Here is a 22,396-nt window from a genome sequence, read left to right on the forward strand (position 1 = left end):
GAGAGAGAGGGAGCCAGTGTGTATTTGTGTGTGTGTGCGCACATGAGAGAGAGGGAGTCTGAGGGGATGTGTGTGTGTGTGCAAGAGAGAGAGGGAGTATTGTATGAGTGGGATTATATGTGCACTGGAGAGAGTAGTTAAATTACAAGCGTATTGTGATAAATTGCAGGAGGACCTTGTGAGACTGGAATATTGGGCATACAAATGGCAGATGAAATATAATGTGGACAAGTGCAAGGTATTGTATATAGGGAAAAATAACCCATGCAGTAGTTACATGATGTTAGTTTCCATATTAGGAGCTACCACCCAGGAAAAAGATCTAGATATCATAGTGGATAATATATTGAAATCGTCAGCTCTGTGTGCTGCAGCAGTCAGAAAAGCAAACAGAATGTTAGGAATTATTAGGAAGGGAATGGTAAATAAAACAAAATGTCATAATGCCTCTGTATCTCTCCATGGTGGAGACCGCACCTTGAGTACTGTGTACAGTTCTGGTCACCTCATCTCAAAAAAGATGTAGTTGCTCTGGAGAAGATACAGAGAAGGGCGACCAAAATGATAAAGAATGGAACAGCTCCCCTATGAGGAAAAGCAAAAGAGGTTAGGGCTGTTCAGCTTGGAGACGAGATGGCTGAGGGGGTATTTGATAGAGGTCTTTAAAATCATGAGAAGTCTAGAACAGGTAATTGTGAATTGGTTATTAACACTTTCGGATAATAGGACTAGGGGGCACTCCATGAAGTTAGTAAATAGCACATTTAAAGCTAATCGGAGAAAATTATGTTCCCATTCATAGCGGGCTGAATTAACTATGCTGTCATGGGAACTGTCCATCAGGCCTGGGAGGCGGAGCTTCCTAAGCAGAGGTTAGAGTTTTGCGTCCTCTGCAGCTGCGCGTGTGTTCCCGTGCAGGAAAGGAACAGAATCTCCTCAGTCTGTGTTTTTCCGCGCGTGGGATCGCATGCGGAGCTTTCTTCTCCTCAGCAGTTAATTCTAAAGAGTAGAATATGTCCAAAAAACAGAGCCGTCAGCCAGGATTCAAGTTCTGCCCATGTGGAAAAATCATGTCCGTGACAGACGGACATGAAAAATGTTTCAGGTGCCTCGGGCCCGACCACATTCAGGCCGACTGTGAAAACTGCGGCCGAATATCTCCACGGGCCCCGGCGTCAACGGGCACAGAAGATTAAGAGTCTACAATCAGATAAAGGTGGCTCATATGCCCCCCCCCCCCCCCTCTGAAGCTCACTTCTCGCTGGGACCATTGAAGACCTAGACCCCAACCGCGAGGAGAGCGTCTTCTCTTGATCCAAAGATCTCCAGGTCTGGAGAGTTGAAGGGATTGAAAGGTAAACAATCCCATGACAAGAGGGATCGGGGTTCGCCGATTCAAGCCACCCCAAGCAGTACCCAGGGATCTGGGCCGACACGGCATCCGGCGCACGACGCCTTAAGGAAACGGCACTGAGAACACTTGACGCATATGCTGCCGAGACTGACTCACGGGGTGCTGGAGCCGATGCAACTGCTCCGAGGCCGACGCATCTGGCTCGGAAGCCGACGCAGTCTATGATAACATCGACTTCGACGCGTAAACGTAGGCATTCTTCCAAGCATGCAACAGCAGTGGACTCGACGCCGAAACAAACTCACAGGTCTGACTCCTCACATAAAAAACGTAGACACAAATCATCCATTGATGTCTCAGGTCATCATAGGAAGCATTCTACGTCTGCAGGGAGTCATCACCATCATTCAGCACATAGGCAGGACCATAAAGAAAAAAGTGGGCACACATCCGAACATGATATTTCAGATTCTTCTTTGTCTCACCATACAAAGGCCTCAAAGCAAACCTCTGGCTCAGAAGACGATGTAGTAAAAATTCCTTCTTCCCTTACATCATCATCTTCCTGTTCAGGAACATCGTCACAAGCGTATGCACGTCCTTGGTTTGAAGACAACCCTCAGCCACCATCCAAAAAGGTAGCAGAGGACCACCAAATTCAGGTTTCAGGATCTAAAGTACTACCTTCAAACCCTGACTTAGGAGACTCACCATCATCTCCATCACGTGTTCCATGTTCGAAGATGCCTCCATTGGCTCAACAGGCTTTTTCTAATTTATCAGAGGCATTATCAGGGTTCTTTGACTCCCTTCAGTCCTCCTTCCAATTGCCACATGTATCCTCCTCCAGTTCTCCTGAACAATAGGAACGGGAAGAGATTCCTTCAGAGCCATTACACTCACCAAAACTTTTGGTACATGACTCACCTGTTCATGAGCCTCCATCACCAGATGATTCACTTTCTACTCACTCATCACCTTCTTCGTCTATCGGATATCCTTCAGATCCACCAAAACAACCGCAGGAACCATATTCTCCTCACAAAGATTTATAGTACCCAAAATTTTTAGAAAAACTTGGGACCATCCTACATTTAGATGTCCAAAAGCTACCTGACCCAAGGCCAGAAACACCTGGCCTTCTGAAGATTTTTGATACTCCAGGGGAACCGACATCACTTCCTTCACAGGAGGTAATAGACAATGTCCTTATAAAATCATGGGAAACCCCACACTCACTTTCTGCAGTATCACGGAAAACTGATCTAAAGTACCGTATGCCAAAATCATCACACTATACTGTACCACAGTTACCACATACACCTATAGTGGTAGAATCAGCTATGCAGCGGTCTAAAAGATCAAAGACACATGCCTCCTATCCTCTGGGATGGGACAATCGCTCCCTGGATAAGTTTGGAAGGAAATTCAAAATTCCATGTTGGCTGCTCGTATTCACACTCATCAATTCTACTTGATGCAATACATGTATGAATGCATCCAAGCGACAAAAGGTCTGCTAACCTCCACAGCGGAACCAATTTCGCCTCCTCTACAGGACACTGAAGAATGCTCGCGACACCTACTGCAAGCAGTTTATGAAGGCTTCGAAAATTCATCCAGAGTTTCTGCTACGGCTGTTGCAGCTCGTAGGTTAGCATGGCTCAGAGCTAGTGCTATCAGGGAAGACCTTCATGAGAAGCTCACTAATCTGCCCTGTACTGGAAACAATTTGCTTGGAGAGAGGTTCCACGACACTGTCACCCCAACTGAAGGAACAAGCTGTAGCAGTCCAATCGTTGACGACACCATCTACATCAGGGGTCAGGAACCTTTTTGGCTGAGAGAGCCATAAACGCCACATATTTTAAAATGTAATTCCATGAGAGCCATACAATATGTTTAAAACTAAATACAAGTAAATGTGTGCATTTTATGTAAGATCACACTTTTAAAGTACAATAAGTCTCTGAAAATATTACACCAGGCCTTAAGACACCAATACATCTCCTATTAGGAAAACGGACCAAGTCAGGCTGCTATAGAGTCCTACACAGAAACTACACACCAGCAGAAAACCTCACCTGAATCACGTGCTGTCCCTCACCTAACATAGAATAAAGAGACCAAAACGCATAACAAGAAGCATGCAGACAAAAACTGAATTGGAAACTGCAACAAGCCAGAGTCTCTGTATGCAGTGTAACAAAGGAAAAAAGAAACATCACACATCCTTATAAAACAAATCAAGAAATATAAAATCATCAGCAGTAAAACTGTACTAACAAAAAGAACATATTTCGAAACAGCTGATGAGTGGAATATCCAATAATTAAAAACTCATATAAAACATTTCCAGATACCAACAAAATATTTCAAAATAGCAGACACAAAGATCCAGTAATGAAAAATAATAAGGATACAAAAATTTTTTTGCTCTGCATACCTGGGAACGTTTGATATCCAGGTGTCCTGAGATTGTTCTGAATTAGCAGGAGGTGGGGTGGTTTGCTTGGAACTTTCTCCTCTCTGTCACATACCAGCGCTCTCTCTCACACTGGCTCTCAATGACACACCTATACACACATGCTCTCAGTCACTCACATATACAAATGTTTTTTCTCTCTCACTTATATAGGCTCTTAATTACACATTTACACACATGCTGTCTATCTTTTCACGCTTACACACACACAGGCTTTCAATCACATAAATACATGCTGTCTTTTTCTCTCACACACAGACTCTCATTCACATGCTTACAAACATGTCCTCTCTTTCTCTCATTTACACACAGGCTCTCAATCACATACTCACATGCTCCCTCACCTAAATCAGCTCTCAATCACACACAGACACACATGGTCTCTCTCTCTCATTTAAACACAGGCTCTCAATCACATGCTCCATCACCTAAACCAGCTGTCAATCAGACACAGACACACATGATCTCTCTCTTACTTATACACACAGGCTCTTAATCATACATACACATGATCTCTCTCGCACACAAAGGATCTCAATCATACACACATACTCTTTCAAACAAACAGGTTTTCAATTACAAACTTACACATACAGGTTCCCAATGGTAAACTTACATTCATGCTCTCTCTCTCACAGGCAGGATCTCAATCACAGACATACTCTCTTTCACATATACAGGCTCTCAATCATTCACATACATGCAATCTCTCACTCACACACACAGGATCTCAAACACACATGCTTGCTCGCTCATTCACTCTCTCTCTCCCCCCCCCCCCCCAGGAACTCGCGGCAGCAGCAGCCACCTCCCAACGCTAACCTCCTTCATTTTCAGCCCTCGCGGAGGCGAAGGCGGAGTCCCATCGGCCGCGGTTGAAGATTTTCATTTTCCTCCGAGCCACGCTGCAGTCTTCTTCCCGCGCAGGCACCCGATGCTCTCCACTTCCTCTTCCGGGCCGCGGGAAGAAGAGAGCACCGGCGTGCTCTCTTCTTCCCGCGGCCCGGAAGAGGAAGTGGAGAGCATCGGGTGCCTGCGCGGGAAGACCCGCGCAGGCACCCGATGACTCCAGCGCTGGCACCCGGCTGACACCCGATGACTCCCGCGCAGGCACCCGGATGACTCCAGTCGGCGTGCTCTCTTCTCCTCCCCCCCGCGGCCCGGAAGAGGAAGTGGTGAGCATCGGGTGCCTGCGCGGAAGAAGAGACCACGCTAGTGTGGTCTCTTCTTCCCGCGCAGGCACCCGATGCTCTCCACTTCCTCTTCCGGGCCGCGGGGGGGGGGGGGGGGAGGAGAAGAGAGCACGCCGGTGCCGCTGACTCCAGCTGTCCTGCCGCGTTCCGCCCGGGCTGACAGCATTTTAAGCCCGGGCGGCGGAGGACCGGGGAGCAGCTGGGTCAGCGGGGAACCGCGAAGTATGGCGACACGTGTCTGCGAGCCAGATGCAGCCCTCAAAAGAGCCATATCTGGCTCGCGAGCCATGGGTTCCCGACCCCTGATCTACATATTCATTCTCCCGATGCTATTTTGGAAATAATCGGCACCAAACATTTTCAACCGGTCTTGCTAGAGTCCAGGAAACAATCAACTAGACGCAATTACAGTTTCAAATGGAGACGTTATTCTGACTGGTGCACATCTAAGGGAATCTCACAGCTGGATTGTTCTCCGGAGCTGCTCGTAGACTACCTTCATATGTTATATACTTCTGGCCTAGCAACTTCCTCGATAAGAGTTCACCTTAGTGCAAAAGCTGCTTATCACAGGCCATGTCACAATCAGCCTATCTCTACTCACCCCTTGGTGTCTCGTTTCATCAAAGGTCTCTTAACATCTTCGTCCTTCAGTTGCTAAACCACCAGTTCCGTGGAATCTAAACGTGGTATTGGAACAACTGATGCTGCCTCCATTCGAACCCATAGATTCTGCACATATAAAATACTTAACTTGGAAAGTAGTATTTTTAGTGACAGTCACATCTGCACGACGAGTCAGTGAGTTCACTACGCTCCAGATCTGCACTTTTACCACCATAAAGCAGTTCTTCGAACTCACCCAAGCTTTCTTCCAAAGGTGGGATCGCAATTCCACTTGAATCAAATGATAGAATTACCAAAGTTCTTTCCCAAGCCTCATTCAAACGACAGGGAGCGGATGCTCCACACGCTTGACTGCAAACGTGTATTAGCATACTACAAGGATAGAACACACTCTGATTCCCGTTCTTCTCAACTTTTTGTCTCATTCAATCCTAATGCACCAGGACTTCCGGTAACTAAACGCACAATTTCCAGCTGGATAGCAGAATGTATCCAATTTGGTTATAACAAGAAAAATCTAACCCTGGCATCTTTTCCAAAAGCTCATCAAGTTAGAGCTGTGGCAACATCCATAGCACACCTCCGACATGTTCAATCCGTAGACATCTGCAAAGTGGCTACGTGGTCATCTCTTCACACATTCACATCGCATTATTGCTTAGACCAGCAAGCAGTGGCGGATGCAAAAATAGGATGGGCTGTACTACAGTCTCTTTCGTCATTAAAAAAAAAGGAAAGAATACCTAAACAAAATGGGAGGTTGACTACCACTACTATATGATCACGCGACACTGAAGACTCATATTAAATAACGTGATCGGGAGCTTGGGACAGCATGGCTAATTCAGCCCTGCTATCAACGGGGAAAAAACAAGTTTGCTTACCATAAAACGGTGTTTCCGTAGATAGCAGGATGAATTAGCCATGCTGACCCTCCCTCCTCCCTGTTAGTCGACCCTTTTTCTTCTACTGCTACGCCTAAGCTTTATTACAGACTGAGGAGAATCTGTTACTTTCCTACGCGGGAACACACGCGCAGCCGCAGAGGACAAAACTCTAACCTCTGCTTTGGAAGCTCCGCCTCCCAGGCCTGATGGACAGTTCCCATGACAGCATGGCTAATTCATCCTGCTATCTACGGAAACACTGTTTACGGTAAGCAAACTTGCTTTTTTCACTCAACACACAATTAAGTTCTGGAATTTGTTGCCAGAGGATGTGGTTATGCAGTTAGTGTAGCTGGGTTTAAAAAAGATTTGGATAAGTTCTTGGAGGAGCAGTCCATTAACTGCTATTAAGCAAGTTGACTTAGGAAATGGCCTCTGCTATTACTGGCATCAGTAGCATAGGATCTTTTTAGTGTCTGGATACTTGCCAGGTTCTTGTAGCCTAGATTGGCCACTGTTGCAAACAGGATGCTGGGCTTGATGGACCCTTGGTCTGACCCATTATGGCATGTTCTTATGTTCTCCAGGAGTAAAGAGTGTTTGAAGAGAGAAGAGAAGATAAATAATGAGAAGCTGCAGAATGAATTCTTTATAGGCGAGTAAGAGAAGCTTAAATTGTATGCAGAAGCAGACAGGGAGCCAATGCAGCGACTTGTGAAGAGGGATTAACAGTTGTAGTGAGTTTGAAGAAAGTTAAGTCTTGCAGCTGAATTTTGAATAGACTGCAGGGGAGAAAGATGGTTAGCAGGAGACTCACTGGAAGTAAATTGCAATAGTCTAAGTGGGAGGTGATAGAGTGGATGAGCATTTTGATTGAAAGGAAAGGATGGATTATAGTGATATTATAAAGTAAAACTTTAGCAGTGTTTTAGATATGCTTAGAAAAGGGAGAGAGAGGCATCAAAGATGACTTCACGGTTACAGGCCAAGGGAACTGGGAGGATGAGCACATCACAACAGCGGATCAGAAGATATCTAGAAGTACTCGTAGGAATAGTCCCATGGGAAAGTGAAACACTGTGCTCTGATTGATAATCTAACATTTCTTGGCACGAAGAAATCTGAGCGGCACCTGCCTGTAATTTAGGACTGCTTGAACAAAGAAATCCTTATTACGCATGCCTGCGTTCTGCACACTATATATTCTCATCTCCTGCCTCAAATTCCTTGGTACAGAGGGAAGCAAATGCTCAATGATATATCTGACCACAACGTCGAGCTCCCAAGAGGCATAACTGACCTGCCACTGCTGGATACCCATGGAGCATATTCAGGGAGGGGTGCAGATGTTGATTTGACTTTATCTTATCTCTCGCTTTCTCTCTGCTGTTCGGTGTATAAGTGGTTGCCAGCAATAGTTTTAAGAACATAAGAAATTGCCATGCTGGGTCAGACCAAGGGTCCATCAAGCCCAGCATCCTGTTTCCAACAGAGGCCAAAACCAGGCCACAAGAACCTGGCAATTACCCAAACACTAAGAAGATCCCATGCTACTGATGCAATTAATAGTAGTGGCTATTCCCTAAGTAAAATTGATTAATAGCCATTAATGGACTTCTCCTCCAAGAACTTATCCAAACCTTTTTTGAAACCAGCTACACTAACTGCACTAACCACATCCTCTGGCAACAAATTCCAGAGCTTTATTGTGCACTGAGTGAAAAAGAATTTTCTCCGATTAGTCTTATGTGTTACTTGCTAACTTCATGGAATGCCCCCTAGTCCTTCTATTATTCGAAAGTGTAAATAACCAAGTCGAATCTATTCGTTCAAGACCTCTCATGATCTTAAAGACCTCTATCATATCCCCCCTCAGCCGTCTCTTCTCCAAGCTGAACAGTCCTAACCTCTTCAGCCTTTCCTCATAGGGGAGCTGTTCCATCCCCTTTATCATTTTGGTTGCCCTTCTCTGTATCTTCTCCGTTGCAACTATATCTTTTTTGAAATGCGGCGACCAGAATTGTACACAGTATTCAAGGTGCAGTCTCACCATGGAGCGATACAGAGGCATTATGACATTTTCCGTTCTATTAACCATTCCCTTCCTAATAATTCTTAACATTCTATTTGCTTTTTTGACTGCTGCAGCACACTGAGCCGACGATTTTAAAGTATTATCCACTATGATGCCTAGATCTTTTTCCTGGGTGGTAGCTCCTAATATGGAACCTAACATCGTGTAACTACAGCAAGGGTTATTTTTCCCTATATGCAACACCTTGCACTTATCCACATTAAATTTCATCTGCCATTTGGATGCCCAATCTTCCAGTCTTGCAAGGTCCTCCTGTAATGTATCACAGTCTGCTTGTGATTTAACTACTCTGAATAATTTTGTATCATCCGCAAATTTGATAACCTCACTCGTCGTATTCCTTTCCAGATCATTTATATATATATTGAAAAGCACCGGTCCAAGTACAGATCCCTGAGGCACTCCACTGTTTACCCTTTTCCACTGAGAAAATTGACCATTTAATCCTACTCTCTGTTTCCTGTCTTTTAACCAGTTTGTAATCCACGAAAGGACATCCTATCCCATGACTTTTTAGTTTTCGTAGAAGCCTCTCATGAGGGACTTTGTCAAACGCCTTCTGAAAATCCAAATACACTACATCTACTGGTTCACCTTTATCCACATGTTTATTAACCCCTTAAAAAAAAATGAAGCAGATTTGTTAGGCAAGACTTCCCTTGGGTAAATCCATGTTGACTGTGTCCCATTAAATCATGTCTTTCTATATGCTCTACGATTTTGATCTTGAGAATAGTTTCCACTATTTTTCCCGGCACTGAAGTGAATATTAAAAATTATATTTATTCTAAAATTCTGAGTCATATCTTTGTTTGAAAAAGTGCTGACAAGCGCCTTATTAAAGTCTAATATTTAGACATAAGTCAGGCTCACTGGTCTATAGCTACCCGGATCTTCCCTGGACCCTTTTTTAAATATTGGGGTTACATTGGCCACCCTCCAGTCTTCAGGTACAATGGATGATTTTAATGATAGGTTACAAATTTTAACTAATAGATCAGAAATTTCATTTTTGAGTTCCTTCAGAACCCTAGGATGCATACCATCTGGTCCAGGTGATTTGCTACTCTTTAGTTTGTCAATGTGGCCTACTACATCTTCCAGGTTCACAGTGATTTCGTTCAGTTCGTCTGACTCATCACCCCTGAAAACCATCTCCGGAACTGGTATCTCCCAAACATCCTCATCCTTTTGTATTCCAATACTGTTTCATACAGTAAACTTTTCTATTGATCTCCTGTGTCTGTGTTTTCTGTTTTCCCACATGACTTACTATCAGTATACCAGGAACTTTGCTATTATAGGGGGAAAACGAGAAGTCCTATTTTGGTCATGTTAAGTTTACATTGGTGGAGGGACATCTAGGCAGCAATGCCAGACAAGTAGGCTGAAATTTGGGATTGGATTTGTGATATGTTTTGGAAGAGAGGTAGATATGAGTCATTAGCATAAAGGTAATAGTGAAAGCCATGGGAGGAGATCAGAACACTGAGGGACTCCAGACTTGGGCAACGTACTCTAGATTAAATCTCACATATAGTCTGTACAGAGACATTATTGTTACTGGTTTTCTACTGGTTATACCCTTCTTTCTATACCTTAGCATTTCTCTGGCTCTGACCATTGCCTTCCTGTTGTGAAATACTGTGATGACCAGGAACACCCCCCCCCCCCCCCCCATGAGGTCTTTATTCTGTTTATGCATTAATATTTCACCACCTATTCTATTCCAGTTCTGTGTTCATCATCTGCAGCTCTGCTTCTTCCTGGTGATGCAATCTGGGGCCAATTGTAATTACAGGTCCACTGCAGGAGAGAAGAGAGAGCTGGCCTGATGGGTGGGGAGAAGTTCCATCCCTCGCTACCATCTATTTCTGTCCCAGTTGCTGCTCCAGTTCTGGTGTTCATCTATAGCCCTGCCCTTTGGGCCAACTATATTTAGAGGCCTGCCACAGGTGGTGGTTCTTACCACTACATCGCTACCAAAGGGGTGAACTAAAGGGGGTTTGCTCATTTGGGAGTGGTGGGGTATGTAAACTTGGCGAGATGTGGTTGTTAATGTTTTATCTCTGGATGGGTAAGGGTGGGGGAGGTCTGCAAATTGGAAAGATACTGAGATGGAGGTATTAGACTGTTTTTGTATTTAATGCAGATTTGATAGATTTTTTAAAATTGTTTTTTTAGATTTTTGACATTGTTTTTTTATTGCATTGCATTAGTTGCTCTGGGTGTTTCAGGAGAATAAATGGATATAAACGTGAAATGGAAAGAGAAATCATTGTTGCTCCTTTTAATTTTGGCATCCCAACTGAATGACGCTACACTTTTGCATTGAACCTTAGCTGTCAAGTACTTGACTGCTCCTCCAGCTTTCTTAGAGCAATTCTTATTTATTTTATTTTATGAAACTGTTTCATTAATGGAATTAAAACTGTTGCTGAATCAGGTTAAACCCTCTAGGTGTTTGGACCTATGTCCATCAGGTCTGAATTGTCGGAGTCAGTACTGAGAGCGTTGTTATTATTAATTGTTCTTTAAGTATGGGAGACATACCAGCTATCAGCTATCAGCTACCAGCTAGTTACCAAACCATTGTTGAAAAAGGAATCACTGGACCCAAGAGAGTGCAGTAATTATAGACCAGTCTCTAATTTGCCCTATGCTGCAAAATTATTGGAAAAGATAGTGACTAAGCAGTTTGAATATTTGGAAGATAATATATTGGATTTGGCAAGGCAGGTTTCAGATGAGGCAGCAGTACTGAGAGAGAGACCCTTTTGGTGTCATTGATGGACAGTATACTACCAGCCTTAGATGACGTGTTTTGTTGGTTTTGATCAATCTTATAGTGCCTTTGACTTGGTGGATCGCACAATTTTATTACAGTGTTATGAATTATTCGGAGTGAATGGTCAAGTGATTAAATGGTTGGCTAGTTTCCTTCAGTGTAGAAACTGGATAGTTTCATTTCCAGAAAAAGAATCCAGTCCAAGAGCTGTAAATAGAGTAGAGTCTCAGGGCTCCTCCTTAACTTCGATTTTATTTAATATATTTTTAGCACCATTGGGGAGTCTTATTTGTTGTTTTAATTGTATTTATGCAGTTGATCTGCAGATTGCAGCAGTGTTAGGAGAAAACATGGATGATGATATGGTTTGGTTGAATCTTTGTTTGGAGTCAGTAATGACTTGGTTGAAGAACAATAAATTGATGATTAATGTTTTTAAAACTGAATTGTTAAAGATTGTGAATTGTCCCATGGTTCAGAGTCTTAAGGTGGCAGGGTTGGACTTAATCCCAAAAGAAGTTTGTTCACTGGGGGCGATTTTAGACTTTCAAATTACTATGGAAAGACATGGCCCAGGTTGCTTGTAATTCTTATGGTAAATTGAAATAGGTAAAACAACTAAAATCATACTTGGATTTGTCAGCTTTAAAGTCAGTGGCTTATGCCTTGATTTTGTCACAATCGGATTATTGTAATGCGATCTTAATGGGAGTTCCAAAGAAAATAATTCACAAGTTACAATTGATTGAGAATGCAGCAGCTTGAATTATATTAGGATGGTCACAAAGAACCTCGGCCATACCACTGTTGATGTAATTATACTGGCTACCGAAAGAAGGCCATTGTAAGTTTGTAAAAGTCTAGTTCTGGCATTCAGCGTTTTTAGGGGTATTTACCATCCCCCCCCCCCCCCCCCCTTCCCCAGTTGAAGGGCAGTTTACACTGCTATGAGGCTAAAAGAAATCTCAGATCAGTGGAGAAAAATTTTTTGCAGTTGCCTGCAAGGAAGACACTTCATCACTTGTGATTGCTCAAGAGATCATTTTCAGCTATAATACAGAGTTTATGGAATGAATTACCAGAATTACTGAGAGTGATCTTTGAAATTTAGTAAATCTTTGGAGACCTAGCTTATGTCAACTGGTGGTAGGGTAGCGATTTTGTTAACTAGGTATGGGTAAGATGCTCTGATCATGACTATTGTAGTGTTGATTGATGTTTTGTGTGATTTTATTATACATCACATTGGGCATTTTTATCTGTAAAGCGATTAATAAACAAAGCTAAATAAATAAAAGAAATCAATACATTATTTATTTTAAAAATGTATTATCCATGCTAGCTGCCATTCTAGTGGCTTACAAATAAACATACATAATAAAAGAAATAAAAAACATGAACAGAATTAAAAAAAAAAAAGAAGAATACATCTTGGATTTTGGTTTACCTGTGTCCCAAGAGTCAATGGAGAGTCAATGGGGAAAGAATATGTAACTGATCAGAACGTGAGATGTAATTTGAATGAATGCATTCAGATACTTAAGACTTGTTACAGTCTGCCCTAGTCACTGGCCTTATACTGTTAAAGAGAGATTCACTTGCTGGTTTATTCACCTCATAAGAAGGGGGCATCCATGTGGACCTTTTCAGCAGAGAACATTTTGTCCTTTATTATCTAGTGAAAAAAGTTTACTACTTGTTTAGTTTCTGTCCTGCTCGGCTCAAAGCATGTTACTCTGCAACTTCAGTTGTTTCATTGTTTTAATCGATGTTCAAGCTATAAAAAGGAATGGTTTGCTTGATTCATGATTACATTCTTAAGAACAGACCAGATTTTTTTTCCCTGACTGAAACTGGGCTCCTTGACTCTGATTTTTGTCCTTTTATACCATCTATACCTCCCTGCAAATACCATAGCTTTTCAACCTAGAATGAGATGCCTAAGTAGTGGTTTAGCTGTTATTTACTGAGATCAGTGGAAAATGTCCACTCAAAATGTAAATGGGGAATCTCCTTATGAAATGCAGGTACTTTCTCTTGAGTCTCTGAGTTTGTCTTGTCTGTTGTCCTCCCACTCTTTTTTAAAGTCTAACTTATCCCCTTGTTTTGATTTTCTGAAAAGCTAATGTAAACAATATGATGATACTAGCTGACTTTAATTTGCATTTTGACATTGTCCTGTCTTTACTGGTTTGCTTTTTGTTCTGTGATATCCTAGCAGCCTTAGGATGGACTTTGCTTTTAGATCAACCAACTCACAGGTTCGGGCATACATTAGATTTGATCTTTATTAAAACCTTGGCTCAATCTTTATTTCCAATCAAACCTGTAGGCCTTGCTGTTCCTTGGTCAGATCATTTTTTATATTTCTCTGTGTTCCCAGCTGTAAAATCAGTAGTCCGATTAACTCTCCTCAGAATTTTATTTTAAGGAGAGGACATATAGATTACTTTAATTTTCATTTAGTAGCTCAGGTTATGATGTTATCTACACTAGACTATTGTAGTGCTATCTTTTTGGGTTTGCCCAACTGTTTCAAGCCTTTTACAGCGTTTGCAAAATGCCACCATGAGACTTATTGAAGGAAAGAATCGCAGGAATCATATAACTCCTGTGTCATGTGGGCTCTGTTGACTTCTTATTCATCTCAGGATCCACATCAGAATTCTTCTGATTGTGCAGAAATTGTTAAATGTAACTTCATTTCCCTAGGCTAATTGCCTACTTCGAATTTATCAACCCATAAGATCACTGCAATCTTCTCAGAGAGGTTTGGATATTCCTTCCCTAAAACAGGCTCGTCTAGGTGAGACTAGAGACTGTGCATTTTTAATTGCAGCTCCTCAGCGATGGAACACTCTCCCTATAGTCTTGCAGCGCATGTATGAAGACCTTTAATTCATTGTTAACGGCATTTCTCTTGAGACAGGTCTTTGGCTGAGTAAGCATAACAGAAGGCAGAAATGATTTATTGTTTTTGCTCTGTTGGACATTAATGTAGTTGTAGATTCTTTGTTTGGTCCTTGTACTTGCTTTGCATTTTTAAAAAAAAAATTTATATTATGAATATATATTTGTACATCGATTAGTGCCCTTGGCACAAGCAATTACATTTTAATAAACTAAAATTACTATTTAGTTGCAATATTGCTCCATGCTAGCACTTGGTGTCATTTAGAGAGAGCCTAATGAAGTAACATAGAACAATAGATGATGGCAGAAAATGAACCCATTGCTTCATTCAGTCTGCCCAGATATTCCTCCCTTGTACTGCACCCTCCTGGGTAGCTGAGCATACAAGATACACTTTTAAATTCACTCCCAGCACCCCTCTTCTTCCATAATAATAGTCCCATAATAATTCAAACAACAAGTAACACCAGTACAGCTGCAACCCAAATATATAGCCTCCTGGGTCCCCATGGCCCTTCCGGACGGTTCCCTGACCCACTGCACTGATTTGGTCAACATGCCGAATGCGCATAGCCTGCCATTCAGACCCAGTTGTAATTAATTCTTCCGCTGTCTCGTCTCTTTTTAGTTTTTTGCAGCTGTGCTTAGCCATTGCCTTCTTGGAGTCCATTACTGTTCTAGCTTCCACCGGCCACTCCAGGAGGGTGTTCCATGCATCCACCACCTTTTCAGTGAAAACATATTTCTTGAGTCCACCTCCTCCAATCCTTGTAGCATGACTCCCGGCTCTAATACATTCTTTCCATTGGAAAAGGTTTCTTTTCTTATATATCTCTTACAATAACGTTAGCTGTTATAATGTTAAAGATTGTACGTCGTTGTTGTTTTAAATGTCATGTTATATTGTTAAGATAATTCGTTGCCTTGTTTTACAATGTTACAATGTAAAAGATAATATGACCTGTTGTCACACTATCCCACAAGTTATCATGTAAACCGATGTGATACTTGTTTTGAATGTCGGTATATAAAAACAAATAAAAATAAATAAATAAATATAGATGAGGCTAATTATACTTTCTTCAGTGTCCAGCACACCAGTCCAGACAAGTGGAATATGGCCTCTGGCCAGCAGATGGAGGCAGAGACTTGTTATGGAAGTCCATCTCCTTGGTGGCCTTAGGTAAATTTAAAGGAAAGAATATCACTTTGCCCAATATTCTCCCTTTGTCTTGAGGGTAGTGTTTCATGAGAATCAAATGATTTCCTTGCTATGCTTTTTGGAAAGTAGAATGGCATGGTCAGAAGTGAGAGATCAGATTGCTAGATGTGTGTAGGGCTCTTTTAAGATAATCTGGAAGTCACAAATGAGTTCAGGAAGTCAGACGGTTTTAGTGTTATTTGCTGGGGCTCAGAGGGGAAGCTGCCTCTAAGGCAGCAATTGTATGATAGATTAAGGAAAACATTGTGATGGCATTCATATTGAAGTGAAAGCAGGTACCTGAGGGCCTAAAGGCACACTCCACGAGGGCTCAGGAAGTGTTCTGGGCAGAGTACAGACTAGTGGTGCCAGCAGAAATCTGCAGAGCAGCTGCATGAGCATTTCTGCATTCATTTAAAAACACATTATACACTGGACCTTCAGGAGAGAAAGGACAAAGCCTTTGATACGAGGGGGTCCTGGAAGTATTTTTAGGTTACTTCCATCTGGAATAGGTACTGCTTAGGTACATTCCACTTGACTGGTCTAGAAAATTGGTTCTTACCTGATAATTTTCATTCCTGTAGTATGACAGATTAATCCAGACTCCTGGGTTTTGCATCCCTTCCAGCAGATGAAGACAGAGAAAGTTTTACTGAAACTGTCACTTATCCTGGTGTGCCACCTGCAGTCCATCAGTATTGACCTGTACCCAAGCCAAGATGGTAAAATATCCCAAAACGTAAACGTAACCTATTAAACATCTCCCACCGAATGAGCCCGAGGGGAAGCAATCACTTAATCTGAACAACCCTTATAACCATAAAAGTCAGAATGTACAACCAGAAAAAAAAATTGAAAATCCTTCAGCTTATATACAAAAACCACAGCTCAAGCGGACTCTTCACACCCAGGAACAAAAATTAGCAGGTAAGAACCAATTTTCCTTTCCATGTATATACCTAGATCAGTCCAGACTCCTGGGATGTACCACAGATTCCCTATACTGTGCTTCTTATTGAAGTCCATTGATGTCTTTTTGATGGTGTCCTGAAGAGGTTTCCCCAACGATTTTAGTTCAAATTTTGAGAACATCAGTCTTGACACAGGCCGTGTTATGAATATATAGCTTCATCAGGGGAATTTCAATAACTGGGTGCAAGCTTCAGATTTTTGCTTCACAGTTTTCAACCTGTTATGATTGCTAATTGCCCTTAATATATAAGGGGTCAGTATGTTGTAGATTGAACAGTTCATTTTGACTTTTGTGATGCTTTGTCTGATACTTTGATAAAATTGCACCTATTAAGTAAGCCAGCTCTAAAAATTCTTGCTTTAAGCCTTGGTTATCACCTGATTTAAGAAAGCTTTGACAGTCCTTTAGGAAATGTGAACGGTCTTGGCATAGATCTTTCATACACAAAACGGCAAGCAATTTTAGAATTTCACTTGCCCAATACCAAGCTAATATCTTAGAGGCTAAGAAATAATTTTATTCTGAAAAAATCAGGAAAATTGACTTTGACTCTAAGGCCCTCTTCCGATTTGCCAGACAATATCTCAACCTTCTCAAGATTCCTTTTCTCTGAATCTACTTTCTGATTCTTTCATGAGATTTTTCAAATCGGAAGTTGAAAATATTTGCACTAAATTTTCAAATGTTCCCCCATGGCATTGTTCCTTAGATTCACCAGCAGTTTCTACATGGTCATCATTTATTCAAGTTCCTCAAGCTGAAATCGTAAACATTATTTCCACTATGAATGCAGTTTTTTGCCCCTTGAGCAATTGCTCTGTTGCGCTTTTTAAAGCCAACAAGGACCTGTTGTCCCCTGTTCTTACCTTAACTGTGAACAAATCTTTTGAGGAAGGTTTCCTTTCAGGCTGCCTTAAGAAAGCTGCTATTAAACCTATCCTTAAAAAAATCATCTTTGGATGGCTCTGTTTTAAGTAGTTGTAGGCCTATTTTGTCTATTCCATTTGTGTCTAAAGTTATTGAACAAGCTGCATTAACTCAGCTAAATAGTCATCTTGAAAATCATGAGATTCTTGATACCCACCAGTTTGCATTTCGGAAATCTATGAGCATGGAACTCTTACTGCTCTCTCTAGTTGATTCTCTTAGAAGGGGACTTGATAATGGGAGCGAGTTTATTTTGGTCTTGCTCAATATTTTGGCAGCGTTTGATTCAGTAGATCATGATATACTTCTTTTCTGTCTGCATGAATGCGGCATATCCGATAAGGTGTTGGATTGGTTTACGGCATTTATTAAGGGCAGAACACAATATGTAACTTACTTGAATGAATCTTCTCAATCAGTTAGTTTAACATTTATTTGGCCCCGATTGCAAAACTGCTTGCCACGACGTGTGATGGATACAAGATCTATGCTGACGAGATAAAAAAAATTGTATCTGCATTCATCCAACTTGGAAAGAAACGTGAGATCATTTACAACTTTGTTTCTCCTCAATTCAAGCTTGGTTACAGCATAATAAATTGTCTTTAAATATGTCTAAAACCGAATTTTTGGTTTTAAAACAACCATATTCCTCGAAGAATTACCCTTCTATATCTTTGGGAAATTGTGTTTTCGATCCATCTGGTTTTATCAAAAGCCTAGGCATTTTACTTGATTCCAATCTTTCTTTTAAACTTCAAATTAAAGCCATTATCCGATCCGGTAGTTATGAGTGATTGCTGGTTTAAAAACGTTATTATTGCCTGCCGATTTTTGAATAGTCATTCAAGCTATTACCTTTCCTGTGATGGATTACTGTAATAGCCTTTATCTAGGATTACCTGCTTCTACATTACAACCTTTACAGTCGCTTCTCAGTTCTGCAGCTCACCTGTTTACTGGTACCAAATGAAATCAACATATTACTCCAGTTCTGACAAATTTACATTGGTTGCCCATTCAACAGTACATTGCTTATAAAGCTACTAGCCGTTAAGCCCGTAACAACGGGCTCGGTCCGTTTCCTTCCCACTCCCTCCCCCTCATTCTCCCTCCTCCTTCACTCTCTCCCCCCTCCCTCTCACTTCCCCCCTCTCACCTCCCTCTCTCTCACCTTCCCCCTCCCTCTCCCCTCCCCCTCTCTCTCTCTCACCTCCCTCCCCCCTCTCTCTCACCTCCCTCCCCCCTCTCTCTCTCCTCTCACCTCTCTCTCTCTCATCTCCTCTCTCTCTCTCCCTCTCTCCCCTCATCACTCCTCTCTCAATCCCCTCCCCTTTAAGATCATCCACAACCGGCAGATCTCGGGGGGGGGGGGGGTGTCCCTCCCGCGCGCGCGGCGCCGCTACTTCTCCTCCCGCTCCTGCCGGCAGATCTCGGGGGGGCTGTCACTCCCGCGCGCGCTGCTTCTCCTCCCGCTCCTGCTCGTTGTCGCTGCTGCCGCCGCTACTGCTCCTCCCACTCCTGCTTCGCGGCCGCCGCCGCTCCTGCTTTTCACCACCGCCGCCGCTCCTGCGGCCCCACCGCCATTTTTTTTTTCGGGCATGCACGGCTCTGACCGACGTGCTCGCCCGCACATGCGCGGTAGAGCTGCTCTCTACTGCGCATTTGCGGGCCGTCGGTCAGAGCCCATTTATAAGGTAGATTATGTTAACTGCTAAACTGCTGAACCCAAACACTTGTTCATGGGCGAACGCTTTAGTAAAAGTCTACAAACCATCTAGAGTGCTTCGCTCATCTCAGCGGGGCTTGTTAGATATCCCTTCAGTTAGACTTGCTCGTCTTTCTTCTGCCAGAGACTCAGCTTTCTCAGTAGTGGCCCCAATGCTATGGAACTCTTTACCAACTGAATTGAGACTGAATCCTTGTGGCAAAACATTTAAGATGACGCTCAAGAACTTCCTTTTTGCAACAGGCTATCTAGATGACTAAGCATTTGATACAGATGATTTAATGATAATTTCAATGTTTCGATATTTATTTACTGCATTTGTTAGAATATTTTATGCGTCCTCATTTAATTTTTATGTAAATTATTTTATGTATGTTTTATTTTGAATATCATTTTGGCCTTTTAGTGTGAGGCGATTAATGAATTCATTCATTCACTCCAGGTTTGTGAAGTTGAGCCTGATTTCTTTAAACCATTTGCTAAGCCTAGCTGCTGTCTTTTCATTACTGTGCTGAATCGGCTCACATTGGGAGCCCTGGCCAGGAGCACAATTAATTGAGGTGTGCTGAGATATGAAGACGAGCTCATTCATTTGGGTACCCTCCAAAAACAAGCAACCAAGTTTATGGTAAAGATGAGTGAGAAGCTAAATCAAGGCAGTGTGAGTCCAGGGAATTAAAAATCACTCACCTCGTTGTTGCCACCCACCTCCAACCTCCCACAATTCTAGGTGTTGTCTTGGCTTTCTGTGTTTTTATATTCTGTTTGATATAAAAATGTTTGCCACTGTACTTGCATGTAGGTTCTTTTGGTGAATGAGTAAGTGATTCAGGGGTATATTTTATAAGTCCAATTTCCAGCCTCCCTGCGATCTGCAAGCCAGTTTTTAAAGGGTAACTTCTCACAGGGGCAGGTGCTCTGGGGAGTCTTTACTCGGCATATTTTGTAGGCATAAAATACACAGGGTAAAGAATGCAAAACGTATCTGTTCAGCAGGGGAAACCATTCAAAGCTTGGATTTTGTTTGCGTAACTGAAAACGTTGCATGCACAAAGGCCATGAATATCGACCTCTTAAGTGATAAATGCCCCAGATGAGGTTCGATATCGGTCATTGGACACATTACTGTACAAGCCTGTGGCCCTGTTTATGTAATCGGAAGGGCTTCGTATTTCCAAGCTAGTCTGTAAAGCATCAGCATTTTCAAGGAAAAATCCGAGTGTTTTGCTGTGAGAGAATATTTCAGGTTTGTATTTTTGGGGGGTTTTTTGTACCTTTTTATAAAAATATTTTTTTTGGGCCTGCTTAATCTTGTAGTAATGGCTGGGAATCCCTTTGTATTGCTTGAGTAGACTAATAGTCTTTTCTCTTTTGATGGTAGGATGAGGAGACATTGTCTTTCATCAAAGATAGTCTAGAAAAAAGTGACCAGTTAACCAAAAACATGGTAAGTTACATTCCCTCTGTTACGTTTTTAGAGAGAATACCATTTTTCTGTTCTTCCTTACCTATATGGGCCTCTTCTGAAGCAGACTGGTTCAGACTGCAACTCTCACAATGGTGCTGAGATATCTTGGAATAAGTATTACAGGCTACGTTTTGGACTGAACCTGTTTAATAAATTTATAGATTACATCTTTGTTGCCCAATGGTTTTATCCTGCATTTGTGTGTAGGGGGAGGGGGAGGAGGACCTGCAGTTACAGAACTGATTGTTGTAGTTGTCCTTCACCTTTGGGCGTCTGGAATCAGAACTTGTTGTGTTACAAGTGAAATGAGTGTTGGTGATTTTGAACTGTTTAACCCTTGCTGAAACAATCGCAGAATATTGGATATCATGGTATAAGGCCCAGGATTTATGTGCTGGCGTTGTGCACGGACTCTGGAGCCTCCTATAATGTTGCTTTTGCCTGGATTTCCTCTGCTGCCCAGTAAAGACTTCTTGCCTTTGCTTTGTTCCTAGGTCTCCATCCTCTCCTCCTTCGAGAGCCGGCTCATGAAACTGGAGAACTCTATTATCCCTGTGCACAAACAGACAGAGAACTTGCAGCGGCTGCAGGAGAATGTGGAGAAGACGCTGTCCTGCTTGGACCACGTCATCAGCTATTATCATGTGGCCAAAGACACTGAGAAGATTATCAGGGAAGGGTGAGAATGGGGCAACTGGGCACACTGCATGTCGGCATCATTCAGACATGTAATACTGTGTTGCTTTTTTTTCTACAGCTATATGTGGAGGGAGAGTCATTAGAACTAATCATCAAATATCTGAATAACATTGTCACAGAGAGCATTAGATAGAGAATTTTAGATCAACCCTCGTAAACAATGCGATGCAAGTACATGTAGAATGTCAAAATGTTTAGAAGTGAAACTAAAAAAGAATATGGCTTAGAATAATGAGTGGCAGTTGGTGAATTTAAAATATATGGAATCTGTTCTTGTGCTACCATCTTATTATGCAGTGGTGGGCTCTGCTGAAGATCTTTTTCAGGTGAATTTTCTAAGGAGATATGCCCATAAGTATTGCAGCAATTTTCAAAAGCCATTTACCCTTGTAAAGTGCACTTATGTGAGTAAATTCTATGGATAATGCAATTGCATTTATTGTAGCAATTTTCAAAAGCCCACTTACATGGGTATAGTGCTTTTTCATGTGTAAAACCCAGTTTTACATGTGTAAATGCTTTTGGAAATCAAGCCCTTTGAGTTTAATACTCGCATGCTCTGTTTCCTGTGGTTTGTGGTTCTTTTCCTGTCCTTAACCATTTCTTTCCTGCACTTTGGCTGTTGACATCTTATTTTCTTGTAGTCCGACTGGAAGACTGGAGGAATACCTGTGCTGCATTGCAAAAATCCAGAAAGCTGTGGAATATTTCCAGGATAACAATCCGGATAGTCCGGAGCTAAACCGAGTGGTACGTTCCCCTAAAATGCCACTGGCCTCAACATAAACAGCTCTGGTCCAGCGGTCAGTAGATAGCTTTGTATAATTTCACCTGGTCATGCCTCCAAGAAACTGGATCTCTAGAGCACCTGCTCTTAATGGGGGGAGTATATGAGATGGTTGAGAGAAGGCGGACAGGACCGAGTGCAGCTATAGTAGGAGTCTCTGGTTTATTTGTTCTCTAGATCACAGCTGCATTCTTGGTTTTGCTGTTTGCTTCCTCTTATGGTAGAAATCATGCCACGCTGTAGCTGCTGGTATGTTTAGTGGAATGG

The 22,396-nt window shown here is 42.2% G+C and overlaps 1 protein-coding gene across 9 annotated transcripts in view; it reads left to right on the plus strand.

Moving 5' to 3' along the window:
* The window catches only part of EXOC7 (exocyst complex component 7), a 135,679-nt gene that overhangs the window by 8,900 nt on the left and 104,383 nt on the right, over window positions 1–22,396 (plus strand). For all 9 annotated transcript variants that reach the window (XM_029600452.1, XM_029600455.1, XM_029600459.1 and 6 more), the window contains exons 2-4: window positions 20,557–20,622; window positions 21,138–21,322; window positions 21,987–22,092. In XM_029600452.1, the coding sequence (XP_029456312.1) occupies window positions 20,557–20,622; window positions 21,138–21,322; window positions 21,987–22,092 (357 nt within the window). The remainder of the gene's footprint in view (window positions 1–20,556; window positions 20,623–21,137; window positions 21,323–21,986; window positions 22,093–22,396) is intronic.

This window comes from Rhinatrema bivittatum, chromosome 4 (assembly GCF_901001135.1).
Source record: "Rhinatrema bivittatum chromosome 4, aRhiBiv1.1, whole genome shotgun sequence".
Lineage (NCBI taxonomy): Eukaryota > Metazoa > Chordata > Amphibia > Gymnophiona > Rhinatrematidae > Rhinatrema > Rhinatrema bivittatum.